Below are 23,901 nucleotides of genomic sequence, written 5' to 3' on the forward strand. Positions count from 1 at the left end.
CAATACTAATATGTATTTACATCTCAAAATTTTCTCTGTCATCTTTTTCTTTCACCATCTTCTGATCTCTTTCTAAAAGTAGACTGTCTTGAGTACGAAGGTATTCCTTGTTTTAATTTTATATGTACGACCATATACCAATTCTATCTTATTCCTGGTTTCGTGTAGTGTACAAGTTACGAGGAGAAAACTATTGACACATTTTTTACCTGTTATAAGTTTCTCTAAGTTCATTTCGACCAGAGATTTTGAAACTGTCCCAGTAGTATTGTATTTTCGTATATTGTTCAACAGATAAAAATATTAATAGGAAATAAATTTTAAATTTAATTCAATTTTATAATATTATAAAATATATATATATCTTAAACATGGACTAAATATTAATAGATATATATTAAAAATTGAAGTTTAAACCTAACGAATGTTAAATCTTACAAATTGCAAATAAAATAATAATGAATGAAAAAAGAATCTGAGTTTAATGTGTCTAATCATGGTGGGAAGCATTAAATAAAGCATTAGTGATTAGCTTGGAGATAATAATGTGGAGATAATCCTGGAAGTCAATATCAGAGAGAGAATCCACTTGCTCTTGATATCATGAGGATGGTGTATAATTGCAGCAGACAGGGAGAAGGTGCATAAACAACCGGCAATGATGTTATGATTACCTAGGCTCCCGTTTTCTTCTCTACCCCTCTTTTTGTTTTGGATTTGGGCGAGGGTTTTAGATGTAGTGGTGTATGAGGAAGTTTGGTTACGTAAGTGGTTCAGAGGTACGTAGAAAATGGTTACACGGTAATGAATAGTTAGCAATATATGGAGTTAGGTTGATGGAATGTCATTGTAGGGTTAGATGGAGATGTGGGTCCATTGCATGGAGCCCAGATGAGGTTCTGAATGTATGTCGGCTAGGGCATGTACTTTTAAAAGGAGAGGAGGAAAGAGAGTCTTTAACTATTGCACACAAATTTCATCCAGGCAATAGAAGCCACTTAGGGAACAAGAATATAAAAGAAGGAAAAAGAAGACGACAGAGCAAGAAGCCTAGAAATATGGGTCACCATTCTTGCTGCAACCAACAGAAGGTTAAAAGAGGACTTTGGTCTCCTGAGGAAGATGAAAAACTCATCAGATACATTACAACTCATGGATACGGCTGCTGGAGTGAAGTTCCAGAAAAAGCTGGTCTGTTCTTCTCTCTTTTTTTCTTTCTAACAGGAGAGACTATACAATATTTAATAAATTCAACAAATTCTTTTTCAGTAGCTGGTCTAATATGAAAAAATATAACTCAAAAAACAGTATTATTTACTCTCGATGAGAATCAACAGTTGATAAAACTGATGATAATAAATTTACGAAAAAAAATCTAATTATAAGACTTTTGTCATGGTTATTTTTTAATGTAATTGTAGAAATAATTCTTTTAGGGTAGTTTCTGATGAGACTGAAATGAATTTTAGTGATTAAATTTAAAGGACCAGAATCCCTGTGAGTGTAGTGTTTATTATTGTGATCTGTGGTTTGTTAATTGGCTTTCAGGGCTTCAAAGGTGTGGGAAGAGTTGTCGTTTGAGATGGATTAATTATTTGAGACCTGATATTAGGAGAGGAAGGTTTACACCTGAGGAGGAAAAGTTAATTATAAGCCTTCACGGGGTCGTAGGCAACAGGTTTGAATTACACTATATCCCAGAATTTTGAATCATCATCACTTCAATCTTTCTCTTGCTTTACCTGCATTTTCCGCCATACACATGCCTTCTTCTCGGTCCTATATCCCACATCATTAGCTGTCGTTGAGTTGAGTTTAATAGCTTTCTATTAGGCCAAAAAAGAGAGAAAACAATTTGGAAATTATGATATTGGCTATATATATGTGTGATTAATTTTCATTGATTGTTATATAAATGAAGGACTTATGATGATGGCTTATCAAGGCATTCCTTGTCTATGGCTCATCTTTCAATTTCAGTTACATATGAACTTCAATTTTCTGATAAACAACTAAACAAATAAACTAGGTATAAAAGCAGCATTGCACTTCTAGTCTCCATGTATTTGATCTACACAAACTAGTTGAACAGACTATAAGCCAGATTTCTAATTCATTTACCTTGTTTCATGTTGACACCATTCTCAATTATCTCTATCTATTGCTTAAGTTCTTTTTGTCATAAATATCGCAGTCAAAAAGTAATGACACAAGTTGTCCCGTTTTTTTTAAACAAAAGCAAATTTGTTTCTAGGTAAAGGCTACCTAGCTATCAACAGCAGTTTTAGGGAGGTCAAGAGATCAATACTTTAGCCCTACATTTTTTTGTCCACCTTCCCAGTAGATGATACATATCTTACTATTCGTTTTCCATTATCAGGTTTTTCTTCGCACAAATGTTTCCAAACTACAGAGAGAAACCATACATGTCTTAAAAAATACAAGGGTTTTATGTACACTTTTTCTCTCTCTCTCTCTCTCTCTCTCTCTCTCTTCGTATGTCTAAACTTGCTTGATTATATATGGATCTATAAGCATCTGCTACTGAACATATGTTTTCCTTGATTTAAACGGTGGGATTCTATTGATTATTGAATCTGTGAAATGCAGATGGGCTCACATTGCAAGCCACTTGCCAGGTCGAACGGACAATGAAATAAAGAACTATTGGAACTCGTGGATAAAAAAGAAAATAAGAAAGACTTCACTGTCTTCAACCACTATTGCACAAAGTATCGATCACAATTCTTCCCAGTTCAGCTACAGTTCCAATCTACTTGGCCATTTTTCTTCCAACCTGGATAATCCACAGACAAAACCACCATTTCAAGAAACCTTGTTTTCCTCTACATGCTGAAAGAATCATTGGGCCCTTACAGTACTCTAATCCTATTGACTGTGCACAAGGTGAGGGTAGCCCAAGTACTACTGCAGAAGCTGAACACGGCCCAACCAATACTCCAGAGGCTTCTATTGATCGACCTAAGAGGGTTGTGCGTCAGCCAATTTATCTTAGGGATTTTGTTACTAAGTGACGTGTCTCCCTTTTAGGAGAAACCGTTATACCATGTGAAGGAATATTAGCTGTAAGGAGTAGTGCTTATATAAAGCACCTTTCTGTTATGTTGGGAATAAGAAAGAATTATTACGTGTCTCTTCTGAATTTCTCCTTCTCTGTCCTGTTTTCTTCCAGATTATTCTATTCTCTGTTTTTTTCCCCTTACAATTGGTGCTTTCATTGAGTCTTACTTCCTCCATCCATGGCCGACTCACCTGACCCATTCACCTCCCTTGACCGCAAATTAGAACAAATATTACTAGCCCAAGCCAATTTTTCCAACACCCTCATGGACATTGACAATCGTACATCCCACCTTGAGAACCAACTCTCACTCAACCCTAAACCTCTCAATACCCCTTACCGATCGATGAAAATGGACCTTCCGCCCTTTGATGGAACGGATTCCCTTGGTTGGATCTTCAAAGCCAATCAGTTCTTCGCCTTCCACCAAACTCCCCTGGAACAACGCATTCAGCTCGCTTCCTTTTCTCTTGAAGGAAAAGCCCTTTCCTGGTTTCAGTGGATGCACAACAACGGGTTACTCACCTCGTGGGACTCTTTCCTCCGAGCGCTCGAACTCCGATTTGCTCCGTCAAAATTTGACGATCCTATCGCAACCCTGTGCAAGCTTTCTCAAACACACTCATTGCAAGACTACCTCTCTGAGTTTGAGAAACTCTCTAATAGGATCTCTGGTTACCCCACCAGCTTTTATCTGAGTTGTTTTATCTCGGGCCTCAAACCCCACCTTCGTCGAGAGGTCACGGTCCTCCAACCGTCAGACCTGAACCAAGCTATTGCGTTTGCCAAGCTGCATGAGGACAAACACTCTAGCAACCCCCCATTCAATCGTTTTTCCCGTCCATCTCCATCAACCAACACACCACCACTTACCCCTCTGTTCATGTTTGACACACCTTCGCTGGAAGGACCAGCAACAGACTGCAACAGTGTGCGACCTGAAAATTTTCAAGATGCAGTGGGTTTGAGCACTGAAACGTGGAACCTGAGCCATCATCAGGTTCAGGCACTTCCTCCTCTAACAGTGACTGTGGGCTTGGACACCACAAATTATTTGCCACCATTGATAGAGAACGTGGACAACATGGTCCCGATTGAGGTACAACGTTGTCCCATGGACGAGCAAGGAGATATAGCACTAGAGTGCTTGCAGAGGCAAGGTTTAAATGAATGGGTGGAAACGCAGCAGCAATGTCCTAACTTTCTCTTTTGGGACAGTGTTGAAGGACATATTGGTGGGGAAGAACTAGCCACAAATGTGGAAGCAAACACACTTTCTCCTTTTCCTTCTTCTTTGTGAGATTAAAATGCTTGTGGAAGGTGTCCCCACTTTCTTGTATGACCTCTCTGACTAGCTAGGAAGACATTTTCATCAAATGGTCCAGGCCAGGCTTGTGAATTTGCAGAGGATATGCACGTTTTCTTTTGATTGCTGATTTGTAAAGATTGTGAAATGTGATTGAAGGTAAGAGAAATATGTGTTGTATGTAACAATGGTGATGTTTGTTGGGTGTTTTGACGTGGAAGAGGGAAAAAAAATAAAGGTGATTGCAACTAGCGGCAAAAGCTTTATTTTGAAGACATGTAAAGCATCTTCAAGTTGCTAGATATTTGGCTCTACATGTTTTGTGGATTTTCAAATGATAATAATGCATGCTTTTGCCCCCATCACATAATTCTGTGTCTTCTTATATACAATGTATCTTCTTCTTTTGTTCTATCACAGATTTTTTGTTATTTATTTGGTAGAGATTAATATTGGTATCAGCAATTTCGTTTTTTAGCTGTATAGTTTGACCGTGAGGTGGTTTGAGGACGACAATAATGAGTTTTTGTTCTTTGCATTTACATGTCCTTTTACACCAACAACCTGTCTATGAAAAGAGAAAAAGTGAAAAAAAAAACATTGACTTATCACATGTATGTTCCCCAATTCGCAAGTCCCAAAAACACCAATTGCAAAAAGATAGAGAAAAAGAGATTCTGCATAAGGCTGTGCATGCATTGATTACTTTGCCTCTTCATAGTGGCGCGGGTAATTTGGTTTAATCAACAACGATAATGCCCTCTCAATCATGTACCCTAAACCCTAAATATTTTCAATGTCAAAATAAATTATACCTTAATATTATTATTCAATCTCGAATGAATTAGTTGAAGTCTTATAAGTAATTAACAAATTACTTGTTGAAGTCTTACGAGTAGTGAATGAATTAGTCAACCAAATTTTATAAGTAATTAATATATTAGTCATTGGGGACTTATTAGTAGTTAATGAAATAGTCGTTTATGATAATTTATAGTCTATTTTATCTATTTTGAGTACAACAATTAAGAATAAGTGAACCTATAAATTATATTGTTGAGTACAATGAGTAAAACAATAACAATAGAGATGAATCAAATTTTTTTACAATAAAAACTTTATTGTTTAATGTACTTTAAATTTAGTCAGTTTTGTAATAATATTATACTACGAATTATAAAATATAACAAAATTTTTTGTTAGTTTATGAAATAAAAAATTTACATGCATATATTAAACTCGCTTTTTTACTACAGATTTCTCTATTTGTTGTCCTAGATTCAACATAGTACCTGTTTGTACAAAACACAATTAACTCTTGAGAGTTAAAAATGATTAATACTCCTATATAAAAACTTTAATAAATTTGACAACGAGGATATATTGGTACAATCAAATATTATATATATAGTTTTTAACAAAATTTTAATACTTTTCATTCTTTACAGCAAAACCATTTTAATTTATTATTGAGCTAGATAATAATTTGCAGACCCAAATCTTATTTTGGAAAATATAAATCAACTTAATTTTATGTACAAATTAATAATTTGTTTGGAAGAACGTGAGACAAATACGCTTTTGAAAAAAAAGTGTCCAAAAGTGAAAAAAAGAATTTAAAAAGTAAATTTTACATCTAACACAATCTTAAAAATATGTTGTGAATTGATATATTCTAGTCCAATAGTTAACTGAAAATAGATTGAGCAATAGATTCAATAAATTCACTAATATATGTTTCAACAGTGTAATATCATGTTAACAAACTTAAACCTAAATTGACTTATAAAATAAAATTTATATTTATTTATATATTATAATTTGATCTTATTTATGAGTTTCAACAATTTGTTTAGTTTTCACTGTAAATTTTACATCTAACACAATCTTAAAAATATGTTGTGAATTGATATATTCTAGTCCAATAGTTAACTTAAAATATATTGAGCAATAGATTCAATAAATTCACTAATATATGTTCCAACAGTGTAATATCATGTTAACAAACTTAAACCTAAATTGACTTATAAAATAAAATTTATATTTATTTATATATTATAATTTGATCTTATTTATGAGTTTCAACAACTTGTTTAGCTTTACAAATTAAAATGAAGTTAATATATATATATATATATATATATATATATATATATATATATATATATATATATATATATATATATATATATATATATATATAAAGTATGTCTTTTATAGTGGATTAATAGTTTGATACTAAATATTATTAGGTGATTTCCTTAATCGAAGTTTTCAACCTACATGTAAATTACTTAATTTCACTGATAAATTTAACTATAATTTGTTTAATATGACAAAAACCACTTAAGTTTTAGTTTATAATAACTTGTTCAAGTACACAATACCCTGTGACAAAATTACAGTGAACTTATGTTTGAATATGACTTATGGTTTACAATTATTGTTTGAGGGAGGTGAAAATAAAGTTCCGTTTTCGCCAGAAAATGGTTTACAAACTAGAAATTACTGTTGTTATCTTTGTTATGTATTGTGTATGTGTAAGATGATTGAAATATTAAGTATTGTTAGTGTTTATTTTTTGTTCATTGTTGTTGTTTTAGGAAAAGACACAGAGTGTATTTAATGTTGTATTTGCATGAACGAATTCTAATGCATGTGTTGATACACTGATTTAGGAGTGATTGCGATCACAAATTTGTGGGATATAAAATAGGATTATAATAAGTTTAAAACTTTTCATAACAACTTTTTAATAATAAATCACATGTTATTATTTTATTAGTTTGTTTGAATTTATTTTCAGAAAATATTTAAAAAGACCAATCATAAATGTTGTAAAAAGTTAGTAAAAAAAAAAGTTAATAAAAAAACATTTTTTTATAAAATATTCTTCATCTTAAAAATTTGCGTGGAGTGTGTTTTTCGTAAACCTAACCTCGTCATGAATTTCAAAATGGCTTGTTATTGTTGGTTAATAGTTTTGGTTTTAGAAATGAGTTGGAGACAAAGAAGAGGGGAAAGAGATATAGAACCATTCCTGGAAACTCCAATTAGTGAGAGAATGATTCATATATATTTTTATTTTATTAATAACATATTTTGCTTTTACTTTTTTTTTATTATTATTATTAATAATAATATATTAATTTTTATTATAAAAGAAAAATAGGAATTTTATATTTTAATATATTAAAACCTTCTTTTTTGTCTATTATATCATTCAAATCATTCATAACTTTCACAAACTTCATCCCAAAATTTATTATTTTCACTTTCAAATATTTTAAAAGAAATCATACAAATTTTATCTCTAAATATACTCAATTTCATTGATGCATTCTTTCTTAAATTCATTTTTACAAAAAAAAAAAAACACACCCTACCCTAACTGAGAATGAAGTGAAAAAAAAATAAAAATCATATAGATATTCAGCCATTTTACTTTTGCATATGAAAACGTATAAACATTACGTCGACCATGTTTATGCATCTATCTATACGCGCGGATTCGATTAAGTTCCGGTACAGAATTTTGTTTTTAAATTTTCTTATTTAACCATTATTTTAAACTAAAATAATTACATTTCTATTTTTTATTTTTTAAATAGTTATTAATTTGAATTTAATTATTTCATAAATCAAAATAATATAATTTTACTTTTTTAGTAAATATTTTTTAAATTCAAATAATTATTTATAATAAAAATTTGCCATATGTACTAATTTGGTTCTTATTTTTATTTAAACTTATTTAATTTAGTTATATTTTATTTTTATTTTTTTTATTTTTATCCTATTTTTTTTCAATCTGTTCAGTTTCATCTTTTTATTAGTTTAAATAATTAGCCGACAGTTAGTAGTATTTGACACAGTGAATTGGAGATAAAGTGAATTAAGCATTTTAGAATACTTTTTTCACCTATCAACGATTTGGATTTTTCACGCAACAGGGGTGTTAAAAGTCACTTTCCAAATAAGTGTTTATAGGTCGTGGTCTAATGACGCAGTCTCGGCCCATGAATAGGCCCATTTAATACGAAAAATCGATCAAGTTAGAATTTAGGGTTTATAGACAAGAAGGCAGCAAAGATAACAGTGTCGACGCCGAGCTCTGTTTCCTAGCCTCCGTATCTTCATCATCCACCTTCGCACACAATGGTACGTTCACAATTTCGTTTTTTCACTGTTCCGTTCAATTTTCACTCTGACGCAGACTCTTGCATGCATTTTTATATGTTCAGATTATCCCGGAGAAGAACCGTAAGGAGATCTGCAAGTACCTCTTCCAAGGTAGGTTCGCTATAGCTTATCATTAGTGGTGTTTGTTCGTTAGGGTTTCATCCCGTGGAATAACGAGTCTTACCTTTTGTCGGTGTTTATGGTGCAGAGGGAGTTTGCTATGCGAAGAAGGACTTCAATTTGGCGAAGCACCCTGAGATTGACGTGCCTAATCTGCAGGTGATAAAGCTGATGCAGAGTTTCAAATCTCGCGAGTACGTGAGGGAGACCTTTGCTTGGATGCATTACTACTGGTTCCTCACCAACGATGGCATAGAGTTTCTCAGAACTTATCTTAACCTTCCTTCCGAAATTGTCCCTGCCACTTTGAAGAAACAGGCCAAACCACCTGGCAGGCCCTTTGGCGGCCCATCCGGTGATCGCCCTAGGTATGCGAAGAAAATCACTGTAAATCATTGAATAATATATAATACGATACAACGCGCATTTGTAGGATTAGTATGATAGTGTTGTACTATGAGCTTAACTGGCTTAACTTAGAACAAGAGATGCAGGGATTTGGTTATAATTAACTGATAACTATTATTTCTATTAGTTGATTGCAATAAGCCTGATTTGTGGCGCTTTGAACAGGGGTCCACCACGCTTTGACGGCGAGCGTAGATTTGGTGGTGATCGTGATGGGTACCGTGGAGGTCCCCGAGGCGGTGGGGAATTTGGAGGAGACAAGGGAGGAGCTCCTGCTGATTACAGACCCACTTTTGGGGTAATCGCTTTTTCTACTGCAATTCATTTTTTTCTTATCTGTTTAGTGTAATCATGGTTGTCATTTGCTTTCAAAGTAGTTTTCATCATCATTTTCTTGTCTTTCTTTTGATTGGATCCGTTCTACATGGTATGTACTTACACTGCCTCCTATTTGAAGAAATGATTTTTATCTTAGCTCATTTTGTATTAGCTTCTAACTTACAGAGCTTTAGTCTGGATAAGTATTTTGTTCCAAACCCTTATAAATTATAGTTCCCTTTGTGGAGAGGTTCTGAACAAGTTGAAAAAGAAGTTAAAATTAATTAATTTATGTGCAAAAAGATTTAAAACCTTACTCCTATTAAATCCCTTCATTCCTATATCTTGTTTTTATTCTCATTTTCACCACTAGAGTATGTTAGTGACTAGGGCTATGTCTGTGCTCAAGTTTTAAACTACTAGAGTATATTTGTGACTAGGGTTGGATTGTTGTTATTGAACATTTATGAATAAGTATGGGTAATGTGATTGTGAAGATTTCTTGAATGGTGAAAACGTTGCTGTCACAATGGTAGTTGCATTTGATGATTGTAATTTGTGAAATCGAATGATTTGTTAAAAGGCCGCCGGTGTTTCTGCCTGTTGTTCGCATGTATGTGGTCGTTTCCGTTTAAATCTTTGAATTTCTTTTCTTTGCCATGTAGAGTAGAATTCCAGAGATATTAAATTATGGCACAAGTTATGGGTTGCCTTCGGCTGGAAGAAATGGTTTATAGTTTTGCTCAGTTTGGCTTATTTTTTAACTCGATAGAGTTCTTGTCTTAGTTAAGTATTTGTTTTCAAGCACTAGTAGAATTGTAAGTAGTTGTGGGGAGATAATTTTGAACAAGTTTAGGTGTACAGGTTAAAATTAACTTCTTCAAGGAAGGTTGATTCATTTTACTTTCTCTTGCAAGTTCTCTTGGGAGTATTTGCTTATAATTTCCTTTTATTTGCTCCTTTTTGTTGTAGAAAATGTGAAACCAAGTCCTGGGTTGGGAACTCATTCGATTTGTACATGTGCAATATATTCCTCATCAATAGTGTCATGTAATTGATGAATCTGATTAGAAATTCTTGTTAATGTGCAGTATAGAACATTTTTAACTGATCTCAGTGTCTTGTGGCTGATCATTAGGTTTTGTAATTACAGTTATGGTAGATGTATCCTTGAAGCAGTCGAGTTCTAATGTAGATACCTAGCTATATTTGTATGAGCTTGGGACATTTTTTGTGCTGTATGGGATTTTTTGGTTTCTTTTTCTGTAATGTTTTTCCGTCTCATAATTAGTTTACCATATTGCAGGGTCCTGGCGGAAGGCCTGGCTTTGGTCGTGGATCTGGTGGTTTTGGAGCGCCAACCAGTTCCAATCTTCCATAAGGATAATGTTTTCTGTTTTATTTTTTGTTTAATTTTTTAGAGAATGTGCCTGTAGTTGGAGTTAATAGATTACCCTCTCGTATTGATTGTTTTATCAGCTTAAGAGTTTATATTCAGTTTTCGTTCAATGAATATTTTGAATTGAGTTTATACTAATTGAGTGTTACATCCCTCCGGTTCGGTCTAGAGCCCAACTTCTAATGCTCGAAGTTGGTCAGAGCTTTTGTTACTGCATTGCATATTTCGGACTTGCTGCCAATATTTATACCGTACATGAAGTAAAACATCCATGGCAGCATTTATACTTACTATGGACTTATTACGTAAAAAAATCCTTTGATCAATGTAGTGCACCAGAGATTTTCATATAGTTTTCAAATCTGTAAAACTATGGTGAACCATCTTTTATTGTCGTTGTCTTGATTTTCTATAAAGTAAGTGGATTTGTGTTTCTTATCCGTCGTTTATGTATATGTTTTAAAATCAAGTGGTAGTTTTCCATATTCAAATCTTGTGTATTTTTAACTGTGGTATTAGTAACTTGCCTATTACAAAATTATTGCACTGTCTTGCTTTATTTAAACATTCGCTCATAAATGTTATCTTTTTCGATCAATGTTTTTATTTTGGCTTTGGGTTCCATATTATGAATTTTCTTTCAAAACGTTCTCATTAAAATGGCTTCGTCTTTGGTGTTTCTTAATTCTTTTTATCGTTTTTCAAGAAAATTCTTAGTAGGCTATACTTTTATTTGTAGAAATTATAAGTTTTGTAAGACAAAAGTTAAGCTTGTAAATAGAAAGAAAGTCAAAAGTACTGTTACATTTCTCTCACTAAAACTGCAGAACTTTTTATACTTTTGAAGACAAAACTTCAAATTTATTACATTACAAGGAAATTGTTTTCATTGAAAAAAAAAATTCAATTAGGAAAGCTTAATTAAAGGTTGATGATCGCCCATATCGGAGAAATCCAAAAAGATTTGGACGTACTGTTGATTTGGTTCGGATGAGCAAATAAAATTAAATGATTAAAATTGGATCAAATAAATCATACTGGTTTACAATTTTATAATCATCGGACCGAAAGTAATATTTTATTATTTATGAATTTATAGGTATATTTTAAATTTAATTTTTTAATATAATATTGTTTTATTAAAATTTAATAATAAGCTATTTAAAAAAATATTCCTTATAAAAAATAATTATTAAATTACAGGTAGGCATAATTCATTATAAAAAAATCATTGAAATTAAATATATATAATATTTTTTACTAAAGATTCAATTATTTATTTCATCTCTTCCAAACTAAAATTAAAAATATTTCTTAAAATTTTGATACCATATAAACCAAATTAATCCATAACCTAATCAATTCATAATTAACTAAATTATTGAATCAAATGATCATATATAATTTTAAAATATTAAATTTGAATTATATGGATTTATTAGGTGGAGTCTAAACTATCATATATAATTTTTAAAATGTTAAATTTATATAGATTTGTTAGGTTGAGTCCATCTTTGCTCGTACTTATATTGTAATTCTGATAACAAAACCACATTCATTTTTTTAAAATACATAAACAAATTCTTATTCCATTTTAATCCTTTCAAATATATATATATATATATATATATATACATATACATACGTGTGTGTGTATTTTTTTATTTCAATTCTTATAACTATATCACTTTCGTATTTCAATATTTGATGACGTTATAATATATACTTTGCTGTGTTATTATTGCTAAAATGATAATTTTACTAACATATCATGTAATTATATCACACTGTAACATGATAATGACATAGATTATCTATTATAAATTAAAAATATAATTTATATATTTAAACAATTTATTAAAATTTCTAATTATAATATAATTATATATGAAAAATTAGTTATTACATTTTTAATTCTATAAAATAAATTGCTGAAATATTAATTCTTCTGTTAGTCATACTCAAGTTCCTTCTGGAGTGATTCTCTTGTCCAAACATATGGTTTTTTCTTGTTCGCAGCTTATTATATCTTACTTTACGGATCTGATATTCTCTGCAGATTTTCAGAATTTGAAGCTGGTGAATTCAACACAACACCACGATGTAGCTTTATTTTACGCGCATTGGTTTTTCTCAATAAAAATTTAAAATATATGAAGAACATTTATTTGAACAACACAAACATTGCAAGAATTAATTACCATAAATTGCACTTACATCTCATTACATTTAACACAATATACAAGATTAAGAATTTTGCTCTCTAACACCGTCTCCTTTAGTTTCTTATGCAATCATACAAACGGAATGATATGTGAAAAGAGAAACAGTATTGAAGGTAATTACTTCATGTTATTTATACTCCATGTCTCTTCTTCATTAGACTACTACAGGTTCGGATTCTCTCCAGTTTTTGCAGCTATATGTAGTGAATTTTGTAAACTTACACTTGACATGTAAAATTGCAGGATCTAGTTTTTCTGCATTGTACAAAGAATGGCTGAATCTGATGTGTTATGAAGCAAGTCAAACGCTGATCTCCAACAATGCTTTGCTTCAAGTTTTCAACCAAGATAAGTTGCATCATATATACACACGCATTGAAAATTTGAACAGAAAACAGCACTCGAGTCGATCACCATCCAAATCCTTCCACACACCACACCCCAGTAACAATCACCACAGAATAATAGAATTTTGGCATAAAAAAGAACAGATTTCAAACAAAGTTTCTTCAGAGCGATAAACAAGCTCTCTCGGGAAACTTGTGCACACTTTATTTGTGTTGAATTGGCCTAAAGCCACCAAAACAATCAGAGGCTCCGATCGAGCATCACATTTTTTATAACTAGCCTTTTTCATTTCATGTTCAATTAGTCCATTTTTTTCCCTCTTTTGCACACCATAAAGTACAATACGTGTTGTACTTTCAACCACAGCACACGATTCACCATGCAACTTATCACAGGCAATTCGTGAACTCAGAATGAGACGTGATTCTGAGGAGTATACGTACCTAAAAAGGAAACGGGCTAGGTTTCCACTTTCTAGAGTTTTAACGATGCATGAATGCAAGAAAATTAACAAACATCTCGTGATAAATCCTATGCTTTTAGAGATCACGTTACATTTTAGGCTTTTACTTTTACAGGTAGAATGATCAATATCCAAGTGGCAAGCCCATGACCTAGAAAACGCCATTTTCAGATTTCTATTAAAAGCTTTATTACAACTCACTTATCCTACAACTACTTTTTTCCTTTATGATACGTTCTGCAACCACTTTTGGTGTATGTGTCAAAATTATCTTGTAACTTTGGTCTATGAACACACAAGTATCTTATATTTTTTTATACTATTTGGTGGAAGGTAGTTGTATTTACGTACGTTCCCACCATCAACTAATAAACTCAACCAGTGAAAAATGCTATTTTCTGTTTGCTATTGGGTGGCGTAGCTTTTGTAATTTTGATTGAAAAGGTGAACACCCTTTTGCTCTTGGAGTTCGAACATTGAACATGGCCACAAAAGGGTCAAGCTCTTCTGCTGCTGCTTCAGCTTCTGGGGATGCAAAAATCAAAAGGGTTCTCACACATGGTGGTAAATATGCACATTACAATGTGTACGGAAACTTGTTCGAGGTGTCTTCCAAGTATGTGCCTCCTATTCGCCCAATTGGTAGAGGCGTTAATGGCATCGTCTGGTAAGTGTTTTATTTCCTGCTTCAAGTTAAATCTGATATTTGCTTCTTAAATATATGCTTGCAAGTAGATTTTATGTTCACTTGAACCATATTTTTTGTTAGTGCTGCTGTTAATTCCGAAACACACGAACAAGTTGCCATCAAGAAGATTGGTAACGCGTTTGACAATATAATTGATGCTAAGAGGACATTGAGAGAAATCAAACTCCTTCGTCACATGGAACATGAAAATGTAAGTGCTCATTTCCTAATTCAGTCATATTCTATTGAACTTTGATCTTTTATTGTCTTAGTTTACATCACTGAAGCTTGTTCTCTCTGTTTGAATACTTATAATTGCTATCATCTTTCACAGATCATTGGCATCAAGGATATCATACGACCCCCCAAAAGGGAGACCTTCAATGATGTGTACATTGTTTACGAGTTGATGGACACTGATCTTCATCACATAATTCATTCTGACCAACCTCTTGGTGAAGAGCATTGCCAGGTTTTGGTCAAATGATATGCTATTGGCTCTTAATTACATTTTGTTTTCAACCACTTGTTATATTTTCTAGCATAGAATTATCTTCTTTTTTTTATGACATATCAATATGCAGTATCTACCTCTGGTTAAAACAATATAGATATAACACTTGTAGGGTTCTACAATTCTCGGTTGTTAGCAGTTGCTTTTTGTTTAGACGTTTGAATTAAGAATAGGCTTTGAGTTTGGACTAAGATCACAAACTATAGACTTAGCGTATGTGGTTTTAGCATTCTTTTAAAGTAATGGATACATATATGCCTTCTTTTCTATCGCAGCATGACACTTATTTGCTGTTAACTCATAACTTTTGCAACTTAGCAGGTCTTATTTTCTGATATAATGTTCCCATTTCAAAAGGACATGGATCGTGTAAATAGGCTTTAATATAGTTTTTCTTTGGATAAATGTTATTACCATGTCGAATTTTTGAGACATTGTTTTGGTACTTCATATTTTTTAAAGGATTCATTTTGGTAGTATGTGTTTTTAAAAAGATTTATTTTGATAATTTTTAGTTAAGATGTTAAACGGGTTAATGCAAGTAACTTTACTTAATTCTTTTGTTAAAAAGAATTAAAATGAATCCATTACAAACAAAAATAAAAAGTTAAGACTTTTAAAATTTAATGTAACAAAATGAAAAAAATATTAAAACCCAAATGAATAAAAGATGTATATATATATATTATTTTGTTTTCTTTGCTATGATCATAAGAAATGACTTACTCATACAAAAACTCCTTTTGATTGAGTTTGAAATTAAGCATGGAATTGATATTGAAAAAAACTTTTGCAGTACTTCTTATACCAGCTGTTACGGGGGCTGAAATATGTGCACTCAGCTAATGTTTTGCACCGTGACCTTAAGCCCAGTAATTTACTTATGAATGCAAACTGCGACCTTAAAATTGGGGACTTTGGGTTGGCAAGAACAACATCTGAAACCGATTTCATGACAGAGTATGTAGTCACACGATGGTACCGTGCCCCAGAATTGCTCCTTAACTGTTCCGAGTACACCTCTGCAATTGATGTTTGGTCTGTTGGGTGCATACTTGGTGAAATTATGACCAGAGAACCCTTGTTTCCTGGCAAAGACTATGTTCACCAATTAAGGCTTATAACAGAGGTATGGTTCTCGTTTGGTGCTTCCAATTATGATCATGTCAAGTTCCTCCCTCATGTTATTATCAACCATTACCTATACTTTTTCAATGCTGTTATTATCAACCAACTAGAGAAATGCATAGTTTATATACCTTTGCAAATATATCAGTTTTTGTTATTAGTTGGGTAAATTTATTTATGACCCCTATATAGTTTAAACATTTCGATCTCTTTTGTTACAAAAGCTAAAAGGGTCAAGCATTGTCACATGTTAACACCACATTACAGAAATGCTAACTCAACAATACTGGAAGGAATCAATAAGCATTTTTTGTAACAGAAGTAGGTAAGGACCAAAAGGAGAAGTTTGAACTTTTTAGGATCATCAAAAGAGTTACAGGAATCGAAAGAAAATATTGGTATATTTGTAGCAATAAAAGGGATATTTAAGTGTAACACCATTCGTACATTATGTTTTCCTATTGTACAAAAGTTATTAGGTTCACCGGATGATGCAAGCCTAGAATTTCTCCGGAGTGATAATGCCAGAAGATACATTAGACAGCTCCCACAGTACCGGAAGCAAAAATTCTCCGCCAGATTCCCTAACATGTTGCCTGAGGCACTGGACCTGTTAGAGAAGATGCTTATATTTGATCCAAACAAACGCATTACAGGTATGCATTCTCATAGAATCTGAGTTCCAAGGCAGGTTTATAGTTTTCTTATGGACAGCCTCATTTGTTTCATGTTTGTGAGGTATTTTCATTGTTTGCAGTTGATGAGGCACTATGTCACCCTTATCTTTCATCACTTCATAACATCAATGATGAGCCAGTCTGTCCTAGGCCATTCAGTTTTGATTTTGATCAGCCAACGTGCACTGAAGAGCACGTGAAGGAGCTCATTTGGAGGGAATCAGTGAAGTTCAATCCAGATCCACCCTGCCAGTAATTCTTTCTTATTTGTATAAATGTAACAAGATGAACCTCTTTCACCTTAAATGTATTGCCTGTGCAACACCAACGAGGGTACGCAAACAAATTTCTCCTGGAAAATGGGTAATCGTTAGAAATCTAGTTGGATGTCACAGGCCTTTATAAGAGTAATAAAAATGCTGTGTTGTATTGTGCTCGCTCAAGTTTTCTTTTGGAGGAATAGGGAGCACACAGCCTCTCTTATTTCATCGCAACCATCTTTAAATTTCACTTTCCACTTTCAACGTTTGGATATGACACCGTTTGTTACATTCCAAGTCTAAGATGCACGACTTTCACGTATGGTGATTGGCGATTCTTCTTGTGAACTGGTTGACCGGTTGAATGTGGCAAAGTGATATGTTAAAGTAACACTAAAGTAAAGAGTTGTAAATCAACAAGTCTGCATAATGAAACTATCTGCCTCAGCAATAGCAATCAAAAGAATTATGTGCTCGTTGCTTTTACCTACTTATATTTTGCAGGGTTTACGCAAGAGGGAAAAACAGTTAATTTCAAAACAAGATGACAAATACAAACATGTGTATTTATTATTGACTCATTTCTAAAATCATTTGTTGTCATTGTCCTTGTACAGAGTCTTCATAAGTACACAATGTTTTAAATACAATTTTTGAAGTATGACATTGTTTGCATTGAACTGAGCCATTCCTTTTACACTATCATAAATTCCTACTGTAAGTGCACGTTTGAACCTGGATATCTTCTATCGGCAAACTTTCCTCTGGGAAGGTACATGCTCCAATCTTCTCTTCTCCTTGTTCTGGCAACAGATTACATGGTGCAGGAGTGACATCGCTTGAAATCCCATCAATATCAGTGCAAGTCCATGGAACTTTTTTAGCCTTCTTTGCCATTTGAATGGTTACATTAGATATGCAGATTCCAGTAAAAGGGTCACCAGAGATTCCTTCCAACCTCGCAGCCATAGTGACATTCTCAGCAACCATATCACGATAGTTTATGTTCTGAATCACAGGAAGTGCATTAGGGTCATACTTGTCATCAGCATGTGACCCGTAATTTCCTGTCATCCAAAATGCCCATTTCATGGTGTTCATGGTCATTCTTCTAACAAAGATGTCCTTAACATACCCTCCTCTTCCCACAGCAGTTTTGATTCTAACCCCTGATTCTGAATTGATGGCTACAATGTCCTCAGCCCTCACATCTTGGATCCCACCAGACATCTCACTCCCTAAAGCAATCACAGCACTGAATGGAGAAATACAAGTGAGTCTTCTGATTACAAGCTGCTTTGTTGGCATTCCATAAGCTATACCATACTCATCCCAACCACTCTTCACAGCCACACAGTCATCCCCGGACACAATATAACAGTCTTCAATTCTTGTGTTTGTGCAAGAGTCTGCACCAAAACCATAAACCTTAGCATGTTTGGCCAACGTTTAGGCAGTAGAACCATGAACTGTTTTATCATCTAGAAGAAGATATGGAGACGTATTCTAACTTACCAGGGTTGATTCCATCTGTATTTGGAGATGTCACAGGAGCAAGAATTGTGACCCCTTGAACAACAACGTTGCTGCATTAAATTTCATATGTTGATTAGAAACAGGAAACATTATAGTAAATTAGAACCAGTTGTAAGGTCAATTATTAAAGATAATAGGTAAGAAAAGAGTGAAAAAAAGATGAACCTGCTGTATACAGGATGAACATTCCACGATGGAGAGTTCACCAGAGTGAGATTGGATATCTGAACATTATCTGAGTACATGATTTCAATCAGGTAAGGCCTGGTATAACTGAGCTCCCCCTTGTGGAATTTTTGCCACCAGAGATCTCCTTGTCCATCCAATGTGCCATTGTTCCCTGTGAACAAATTTTGATTCAGTAATTAAATGAAGTAATTTCTTAGTTGGACAAAATTTGTAATCCCAAAAGCATAACTTTCGTTACCAGTTATGATTACATCAGTGAGGTTGGTCCCAAAAATTAGGCTGCTAAACCTTCCACCTTGGGTGTCCCTCCCTCTACCGTAAGATGGCAAGGGATCAATCACTGGCCAGTCATTTTCATCCTAAAACAACAGTTTCAAAACAAATACGATATCAATACACTTAAATTACATTAAGTGAAGAATAACATAACATTAGCAAATTACTCTGTTAGACCTGAGAGCCAAGAATCACGGCATCCTTGTGTAGGAATAAAGTGAAATGGCTGGTGAGATTGAAGCTGCCAGTTAACCATCTTCCTGGGGGAACATAAAGTTGAGACCCTCCACTTGATGCATACTGACTCAGATGATCTATGGCTGCCTGAAAGGCTCCGGTGTTCAAAGTTGTTCCATCACCAACACCCCCAAATTCTTCCAATGAGGCACTATAAGCTCTGCAGCTCATAGCACAATACTCAAAGTAGTCCAAAACTGGAGCTTTGCGGCTCTCCACTACAGCCACGTTTGGCAAAGCAACCAGAAGAGCACATAATAACAACAAAACATCCATGACCTGCCAAACTTCACATGTCAAATAATTCATATGCAACCCAAAATGTCGAAGTTGATGTTGTTTTACTCAACGCAAGGACAGAAATATAAGAGTATAATGGAGTGGTTCTTGTACCTGAATTCTTGAGGGGAGAACTGGTGCGGCGTTAAGCTATTGGTATGTTTACATAGAAGACAATGTAGGTATATATATACGCATAATTATTATTCAGCATTATGTTTGCTTTCGTTTTGTGCTACCCCACATAATATATTTCTTATTCATCATGTGAATGTGATAACAAGGACGTGTCTTGTAAGGCGATGTTTCCAAACGTAGCCCGTCAATTTCTTTTGGATTCAATTCATTCCATTAGATGGTGTGTGAGGGATAAAGTTTGAACAGAATTACTCATCCCAAAATATTACATTTTAGTCGGAATTTGTCAAGTCGAAGTTTACACGAATCATTTCTGCCAAAAGTAAAACAGAGAAATAAATTAGATGTTTTCATTATTGAGTTGGAAAACTTATAATTCAGCATCTGATTGTGATATACCGAGGATTGAAGGAAATAATGAATTGGCGTGAGAATTTTGTATAGATGATATTTTCAGCTGAACAGTTTGGAAGACACGACCCATTATCAATGTTGAGTGCACTGCGTATGCATAATCCACATATTATGAGTTCCATCATCCATTTTTTAGGTTAATTTTTTGTATGTATCTTATAATGTGTGGTTGAGCTTGGCTAGTCCCCCACTTACATGCGAGGACAAATATGATGCATGTTGTTCCTTAGAAGTCTAAGTGGAGCACAAAAGAGTGGCGTAGGCAATAGACCATGTTGTATCGTGCATCAATTAGTGTCTTTTCTTCCACTGCATAAAAATATTCACACATGACTTATCTGTCACTATTCATCTGTGTTTCATGGTGGACATTGCTACATTTGATACCCTCCACTATTATCTTAATCCTTAATTTTTAAGAATGAAAAGTAGAAGTAAATTGAGTGCATAAATTAATGTGGTCTGGCACTGTTGGCTGAAAATGGTATTGGGTGGGAAATAGCATTCTTTTGTTGGGCGGGGTCCCACATCGTCACGGAACTTTGTCGAACATGTCTGGATTACCTTCCATTGCCAATCTCGTGACTGCATTTCTAATCCCAGAAACAAGACGCTCACATGACACTCTTCCGTGACTGTGATGCCACTTCCACGTGGCCCAACCTCACAGCTCAAACTTCCTTTTCTTCACCCAATTTTTTTTTTTCCACTTTCCTCATTAATATTATTATAAGAAAATTTTCTAAAATAATTTTAGGTTATTTTCTAAAATAATTTTTTTTGTCCACTTTCTTCACCATACTAAATTTATTCACTTAAGTAATAAGTATTTTAAATTTCATGTTCTCTGTTTTTAAGACTGGTGTGATTAGAAAGTGGGTGGATGAGAACTACTCAAACATTTTAAAAAAACATTGACTTTTCCAGCATGATTTTGCTAGAAAAAACTTTTAAACTTTCATTTTTCTATGTTCTTTTTTTGTGAAACTATTCAAACATAGAGTTATGCTAAAACAAATACAAAGATAATTAATGATTTAATATTATTGTTGCACCATAATCAAAGTTGAAAATGAAAAAATGGAGTTGAAAATGAAAAAATGGGGTCTGATTTTTGTGAAAGATGCATAACCACCTTGAACATAGGAATTGTTACACTCATGTATACATTTGAACCTAAAGAGTTTCATCTAACTATGAAAATAGTTTTCAGACATGATATTTTACTTTTAACAATATAGAATTATGATATTCAATTATTTTTACTCAGTTTCTGAAACACTTTTAAAATCGTTTTCTTAACTTCTTTCATAATAGCTCTCATATTATGTCTTATATTTCTCCATCTTTCTTCATAGCATGGGTAGGAATAAATGTTTGAATGCACACAAGAATTGAAAAGTCTATAGTTTGCCCTTCCAAATTTTACGAGTTGAGCGGTGGCAAATTTTTTTTGTCATACAATAAAAACCTTTGGATATGATTTGTAGTTACGAAACTCAAAACATGGAAACTACTGTACATAATAAAATATCACCAAAGTAATGGTTTAGTTAGGTAACTTTAATAATAATAAAAAAAACTCATGTGAATTACATTTCCATATTTAAAAATACAAAATGTGAATTTCACTACATGGCATTCTTAAAAAAATTATTTTAAATTTTGTTTCAACAGAAGAGAGGTAAAGAATTCTAAACAATTAGCAATTTTATACTCTTTTTTTTTTTCACTTTCTCTTGCTATATATGTGCATACTCTCTATTAAATTCTAAACAAGTCGTTTCAAAATCTTGAGTAAACAATTTCCTTGGAGATTCTCTTATATTTGTATTTATTTATTAGTACTATTATTATATGTCAAAAGGTCTCTCTTGTTAAAAATTGTGAATGTCATGATACTAGGCTTGGCCCAGGAAAAAGTATTAGCATGATTTTTTTAGAATTGTTCCCTCCACCACCATCAACCGCTCCCTGCACTTTCCCATACCTTATTTGTCTTTCTATAAAACGGATGTCAATATCCGTTTCACCTTCAACGGAGGTTGACATCCTAACATCCATTTACATATTTTATATTTTAGTTTATTATTTTTATTTAAAAAAAAAACTTCAACGGATGTGTCACATCCGTTTAATAGATTTTTAAAATGTTTTTTATTTATTATTTAAATAATAATATATAAATTAAAATAATAATTATTATTTTATTAAATAAAATAAAATTAATTTATAAATAATTAAATAATAATTTTTAAAAAATTAAATAATATTTATATATTAATTTAAAATATAAAAAATTAAAAAACTAAAAACTAAAATACAAAAAAGGCAACGGATGTGGCACATCCGTTTTAATATATTTTTTAAAAAAAATTAATTATTATTTAAATAATAATACATAAATTAAAATTAATAATAATTATTTTATTAAATAAAATAAAATTAATTTATAAATAATTAAGTAATAATTTTAAAATAATTAAATTATATTTATATATTAATTTAAAATAAAAAATAAAAAAAACTAAACTAAAAAATAAAAAAAGCAACAGATGTCGCCACATCCGATAACGGATAGGCACATCCGTTTTAATATATCTATAATAAATTTTTTAATTATTATTTAAATAATAATACATAAATTAAAATTAATAATAATTATTTTATTAAATAAAATAAAATTAATTTATAAATAATTAAGTAATAATTTTAAAATAATTAAATAATATTTATATATTAATTTAAAACAAAAAAATAAAAAAACTAAAAACTAAAAAATAAAAAAAGGCAACGGATGTCGCTACATCCGTTAACGGATGTGGCACGTTCGTGGAAGAATTTTTTTTTCAACGGATGTTGACATTCGTTGAAGAAAAGAAGTGGGGTATAGGATATTTTAAAATATAAAGGATAGTTTTGGAATTTTAAAAAAATGTGGTGGTGCAGGGAGCAAAGTGGGTGGTGTAAGGAGTAACCATCTGATTTTTTTTATTGTAATTACGTTGGGCTTACAGCATACCATAATTTCTATGTTGTTTCTTCCTCCACTCCATATTTTCTTGCCGCACCCGATAGTCTAATGGAAAAGTGGTGATTTAGAAAATGGAAAAGTCTCTACCATTACAACTTTTAATCATTAGTATGACTGGGTTATATATTTTCTCTTAACAAATTACTTTTATTTTTGTTCAAATAAATTGTTATACATCATCCAATAAATAGATATTTCTCCTAATATTTTCTTGTAGTGAATTTTCATCTAATATATATAATTTAAACTGATATATCTATACCTCACTAAATAGGAATGACTATGACGCAGGATATGAAGTTGGCGTAATGTGAAAATAAATTAGTTATTTTTTTTAATGTTAAGAATTTGTAAGAGATTTGAAGTGTAAATTTGGGGATGACCATCTTGTCTGGTAAGATATTGTCCGCTTTGTGTCAAGCCTTCACGGATTTGCTTTTAGTATCACTCCAAAAGACCTCTTGCTAATGAAGGTATCTTATGTGTATATAAACCCATGTCTATCTCTTATTTTATCGAGACTTTGTTTGTACCTAACAGAGAATTTGATTTTATGGTGTGTGTGGGGATGGAATCAGTTTCATCATGGTGTGGGTATGTGTTTGTTTATATATATGAGTGATGTAATCGATTTCATACTTGATTGAATGTTTGGTTTATATATGTATATATAATAATTA

General features: G+C 32.5%; 4 protein-coding genes across 5 annotated transcripts; 3 read left to right on the forward strand and 1 right to left on the reverse strand.

Annotated features, from left to right (window-relative positions):
• The first annotated feature begins 936 nt into the window (after positions 1–936).
• Positions 937–4,882, forward strand: LOC124819927 (transcription repressor MYB4-like). The gene is made up of 4 exons (XM_088103223.1): positions 937–1,191; positions 1,549–1,678; positions 2,611–2,852; positions 3,955–4,882. Exons 1-4 carry the CDS (start codon positions 1,059–1,061, stop codon positions 4,380–4,382), a joined length of 933 nt encoding a protein of 310 aa, XP_087959349.1. The 5' UTR covers positions 937–1,058; the 3' UTR covers positions 4,383–4,882.
• Positions 4,883–8,414: 3,532 nt separating this feature from the next.
• On the forward strand, positions 8,415–10,968 carry LOC124819926 (small ribosomal subunit protein eS10z-like). Its single transcript, XM_047291536.2, has 5 exons — positions 8,415–8,549; positions 8,633–8,681; positions 8,779–9,058; positions 9,264–9,396; positions 10,723–10,968. Exons 1-5 carry the CDS (start codon positions 8,547–8,549, stop codon positions 10,795–10,797), a joined length of 540 nt encoding a protein of 179 aa, XP_047147492.1. The 5' UTR covers positions 8,415–8,546; the 3' UTR covers positions 10,798–10,968.
• A 3,108-nt stretch (positions 10,969–14,076) lies between these two features.
• On the forward strand, positions 14,077–17,301 carry LOC124839907 (mitogen-activated protein kinase homolog MMK2-like). The gene is made up of 6 exons (XM_047315842.2): positions 14,077–14,518; positions 14,621–14,750; positions 14,874–15,011; positions 15,850–16,182; positions 16,654–16,837; positions 16,939–17,301. Exons 1-6 carry the CDS (start codon positions 14,334–14,336, stop codon positions 17,112–17,114), a joined length of 1,146 nt encoding a protein of 381 aa, XP_047171798.1. The 5' UTR covers positions 14,077–14,333; the 3' UTR covers positions 17,115–17,301.
• A 362-nt stretch (positions 17,302–17,663) lies between these two features.
• Positions 17,664–19,904, reverse strand: LOC124839906 (putative polygalacturonase). Of its 2 annotated transcripts, none has more exons than XM_047315840.2 (6): positions 19,750–19,904; positions 19,297–19,635; positions 19,082–19,202; positions 18,820–18,994; positions 18,634–18,704; positions 17,664–18,527 (listed from the first exon to the last, which is right to left on the reverse strand). In XM_047315840.2, exons 2-6 carry the CDS (start codon positions 19,630–19,632, stop codon positions 17,821–17,823), a joined length of 1,410 nt encoding a protein of 469 aa, XP_047171796.2. In that variant the 5' UTR covers positions 19,633–19,635; positions 19,750–19,904; the 3' UTR covers positions 17,664–17,820. The 2 variants fall into 2 exon arrangements, with proteins under 2 accessions (XP_047171796.2, XP_047171797.2); XM_047315841.2 differs by having other exon boundaries at positions 19,297–19,643; positions 19,750–19,875.
• Between the last annotated feature and the right edge of the window lie 3,997 nt (positions 19,905–23,901).

This window comes from Vigna umbellata, chromosome 1 (genome assembly GCF_029865625.1).
Source record: "Vigna umbellata cultivar VRB3 chromosome 1, Vumbellata_1.0, whole genome shotgun sequence".
In the NCBI taxonomy this organism is placed as follows: Eukaryota; Viridiplantae; Streptophyta; class Magnoliopsida; order Fabales; family Fabaceae; genus Vigna; species Vigna umbellata.

What these genes read in the sequence shown, in the direction of transcription:
- LOC124819927 (XM_088103223.1), top strand. Translation starts at nt 1,059, where the DNA reads ATGGGTCACCATTCTTGCTGCAACCAACAGAAGGTTAAAAGAGGACTT. An exon ending in TGAAGTTCCAGAAAAAGCTG is followed by an intron (nt 1,192 to 1,548) that starts GTCTGTTCTTCT and finishes ATTGGCTTTCAG; the next exon opens with GGCTTCAAAGGTGTGGGAAG. An exon ending in CACGGGGTCGTAGGCAACAG is followed by an intron (nt 1,679 to 2,610) that starts GTTTGAATTACA and finishes TGTGAAATGCAG; the next exon opens with ATGGGCTCACATTGCAAGCC.
- LOC124819926 (XM_047291536.2), top strand. An exon ending in CTGCAAGTACCTCTTCCAAG is followed by an intron (nt 8,682 to 8,778) that starts GTAGGTTCGCTA and finishes TTTATGGTGCAG; the next exon opens with AGGGAGTTTGCTATGCGAAG. An exon ending in CCATCCGGTGATCGCCCTAG is followed by an intron (nt 9,059 to 9,263) that starts GTATGCGAAGAA and finishes CGCTTTGAACAG; the next exon opens with GGGTCCACCACGCTTTGACG.
- LOC124839907 (XM_047315842.2), top strand. Translation starts at nt 14,334, where the DNA reads ATGGCCACAAAAGGGTCAAGCTCTTCTGCTGCTGCTTCAGCTTCTGGG. An exon ending in GGCGTTAATGGCATCGTCTG is followed by an intron (nt 14,519 to 14,620) that starts GTAAGTGTTTTA and finishes ATTTTTTGTTAG; the next exon opens with TGCTGCTGTTAATTCCGAAA. An exon ending in TCCAAACAAACGCATTACAG is followed by an intron (nt 16,838 to 16,938) that starts GTATGCATTCTC and finishes CATTGTTTGCAG; the next exon opens with TTGATGAGGCACTATGTCAC.
- LOC124839906 (XM_047315840.2), bottom strand. Translation starts at nt 19,632, where the DNA reads ATGGATGTTTTGTTGTTATTATGTGCTCTTCTGGTTGCTTTGCCAAAC. An exon ending in CCGTGATTCTTGGCTCTCAG is followed by an intron (nt 19,203 to 19,296) that starts GTCTAACAGAGT and finishes CTGTTGTTTTAG; the next exon opens with GATGAAAATGACTGGCCAGT. An exon ending in CACTGATGTAATCATAACTG is followed by an intron (nt 18,995 to 19,081) that starts GTAACGAAAGTT and finishes ATTTGTTCACAG; the next exon opens with GGAACAATGGCACATTGGAT.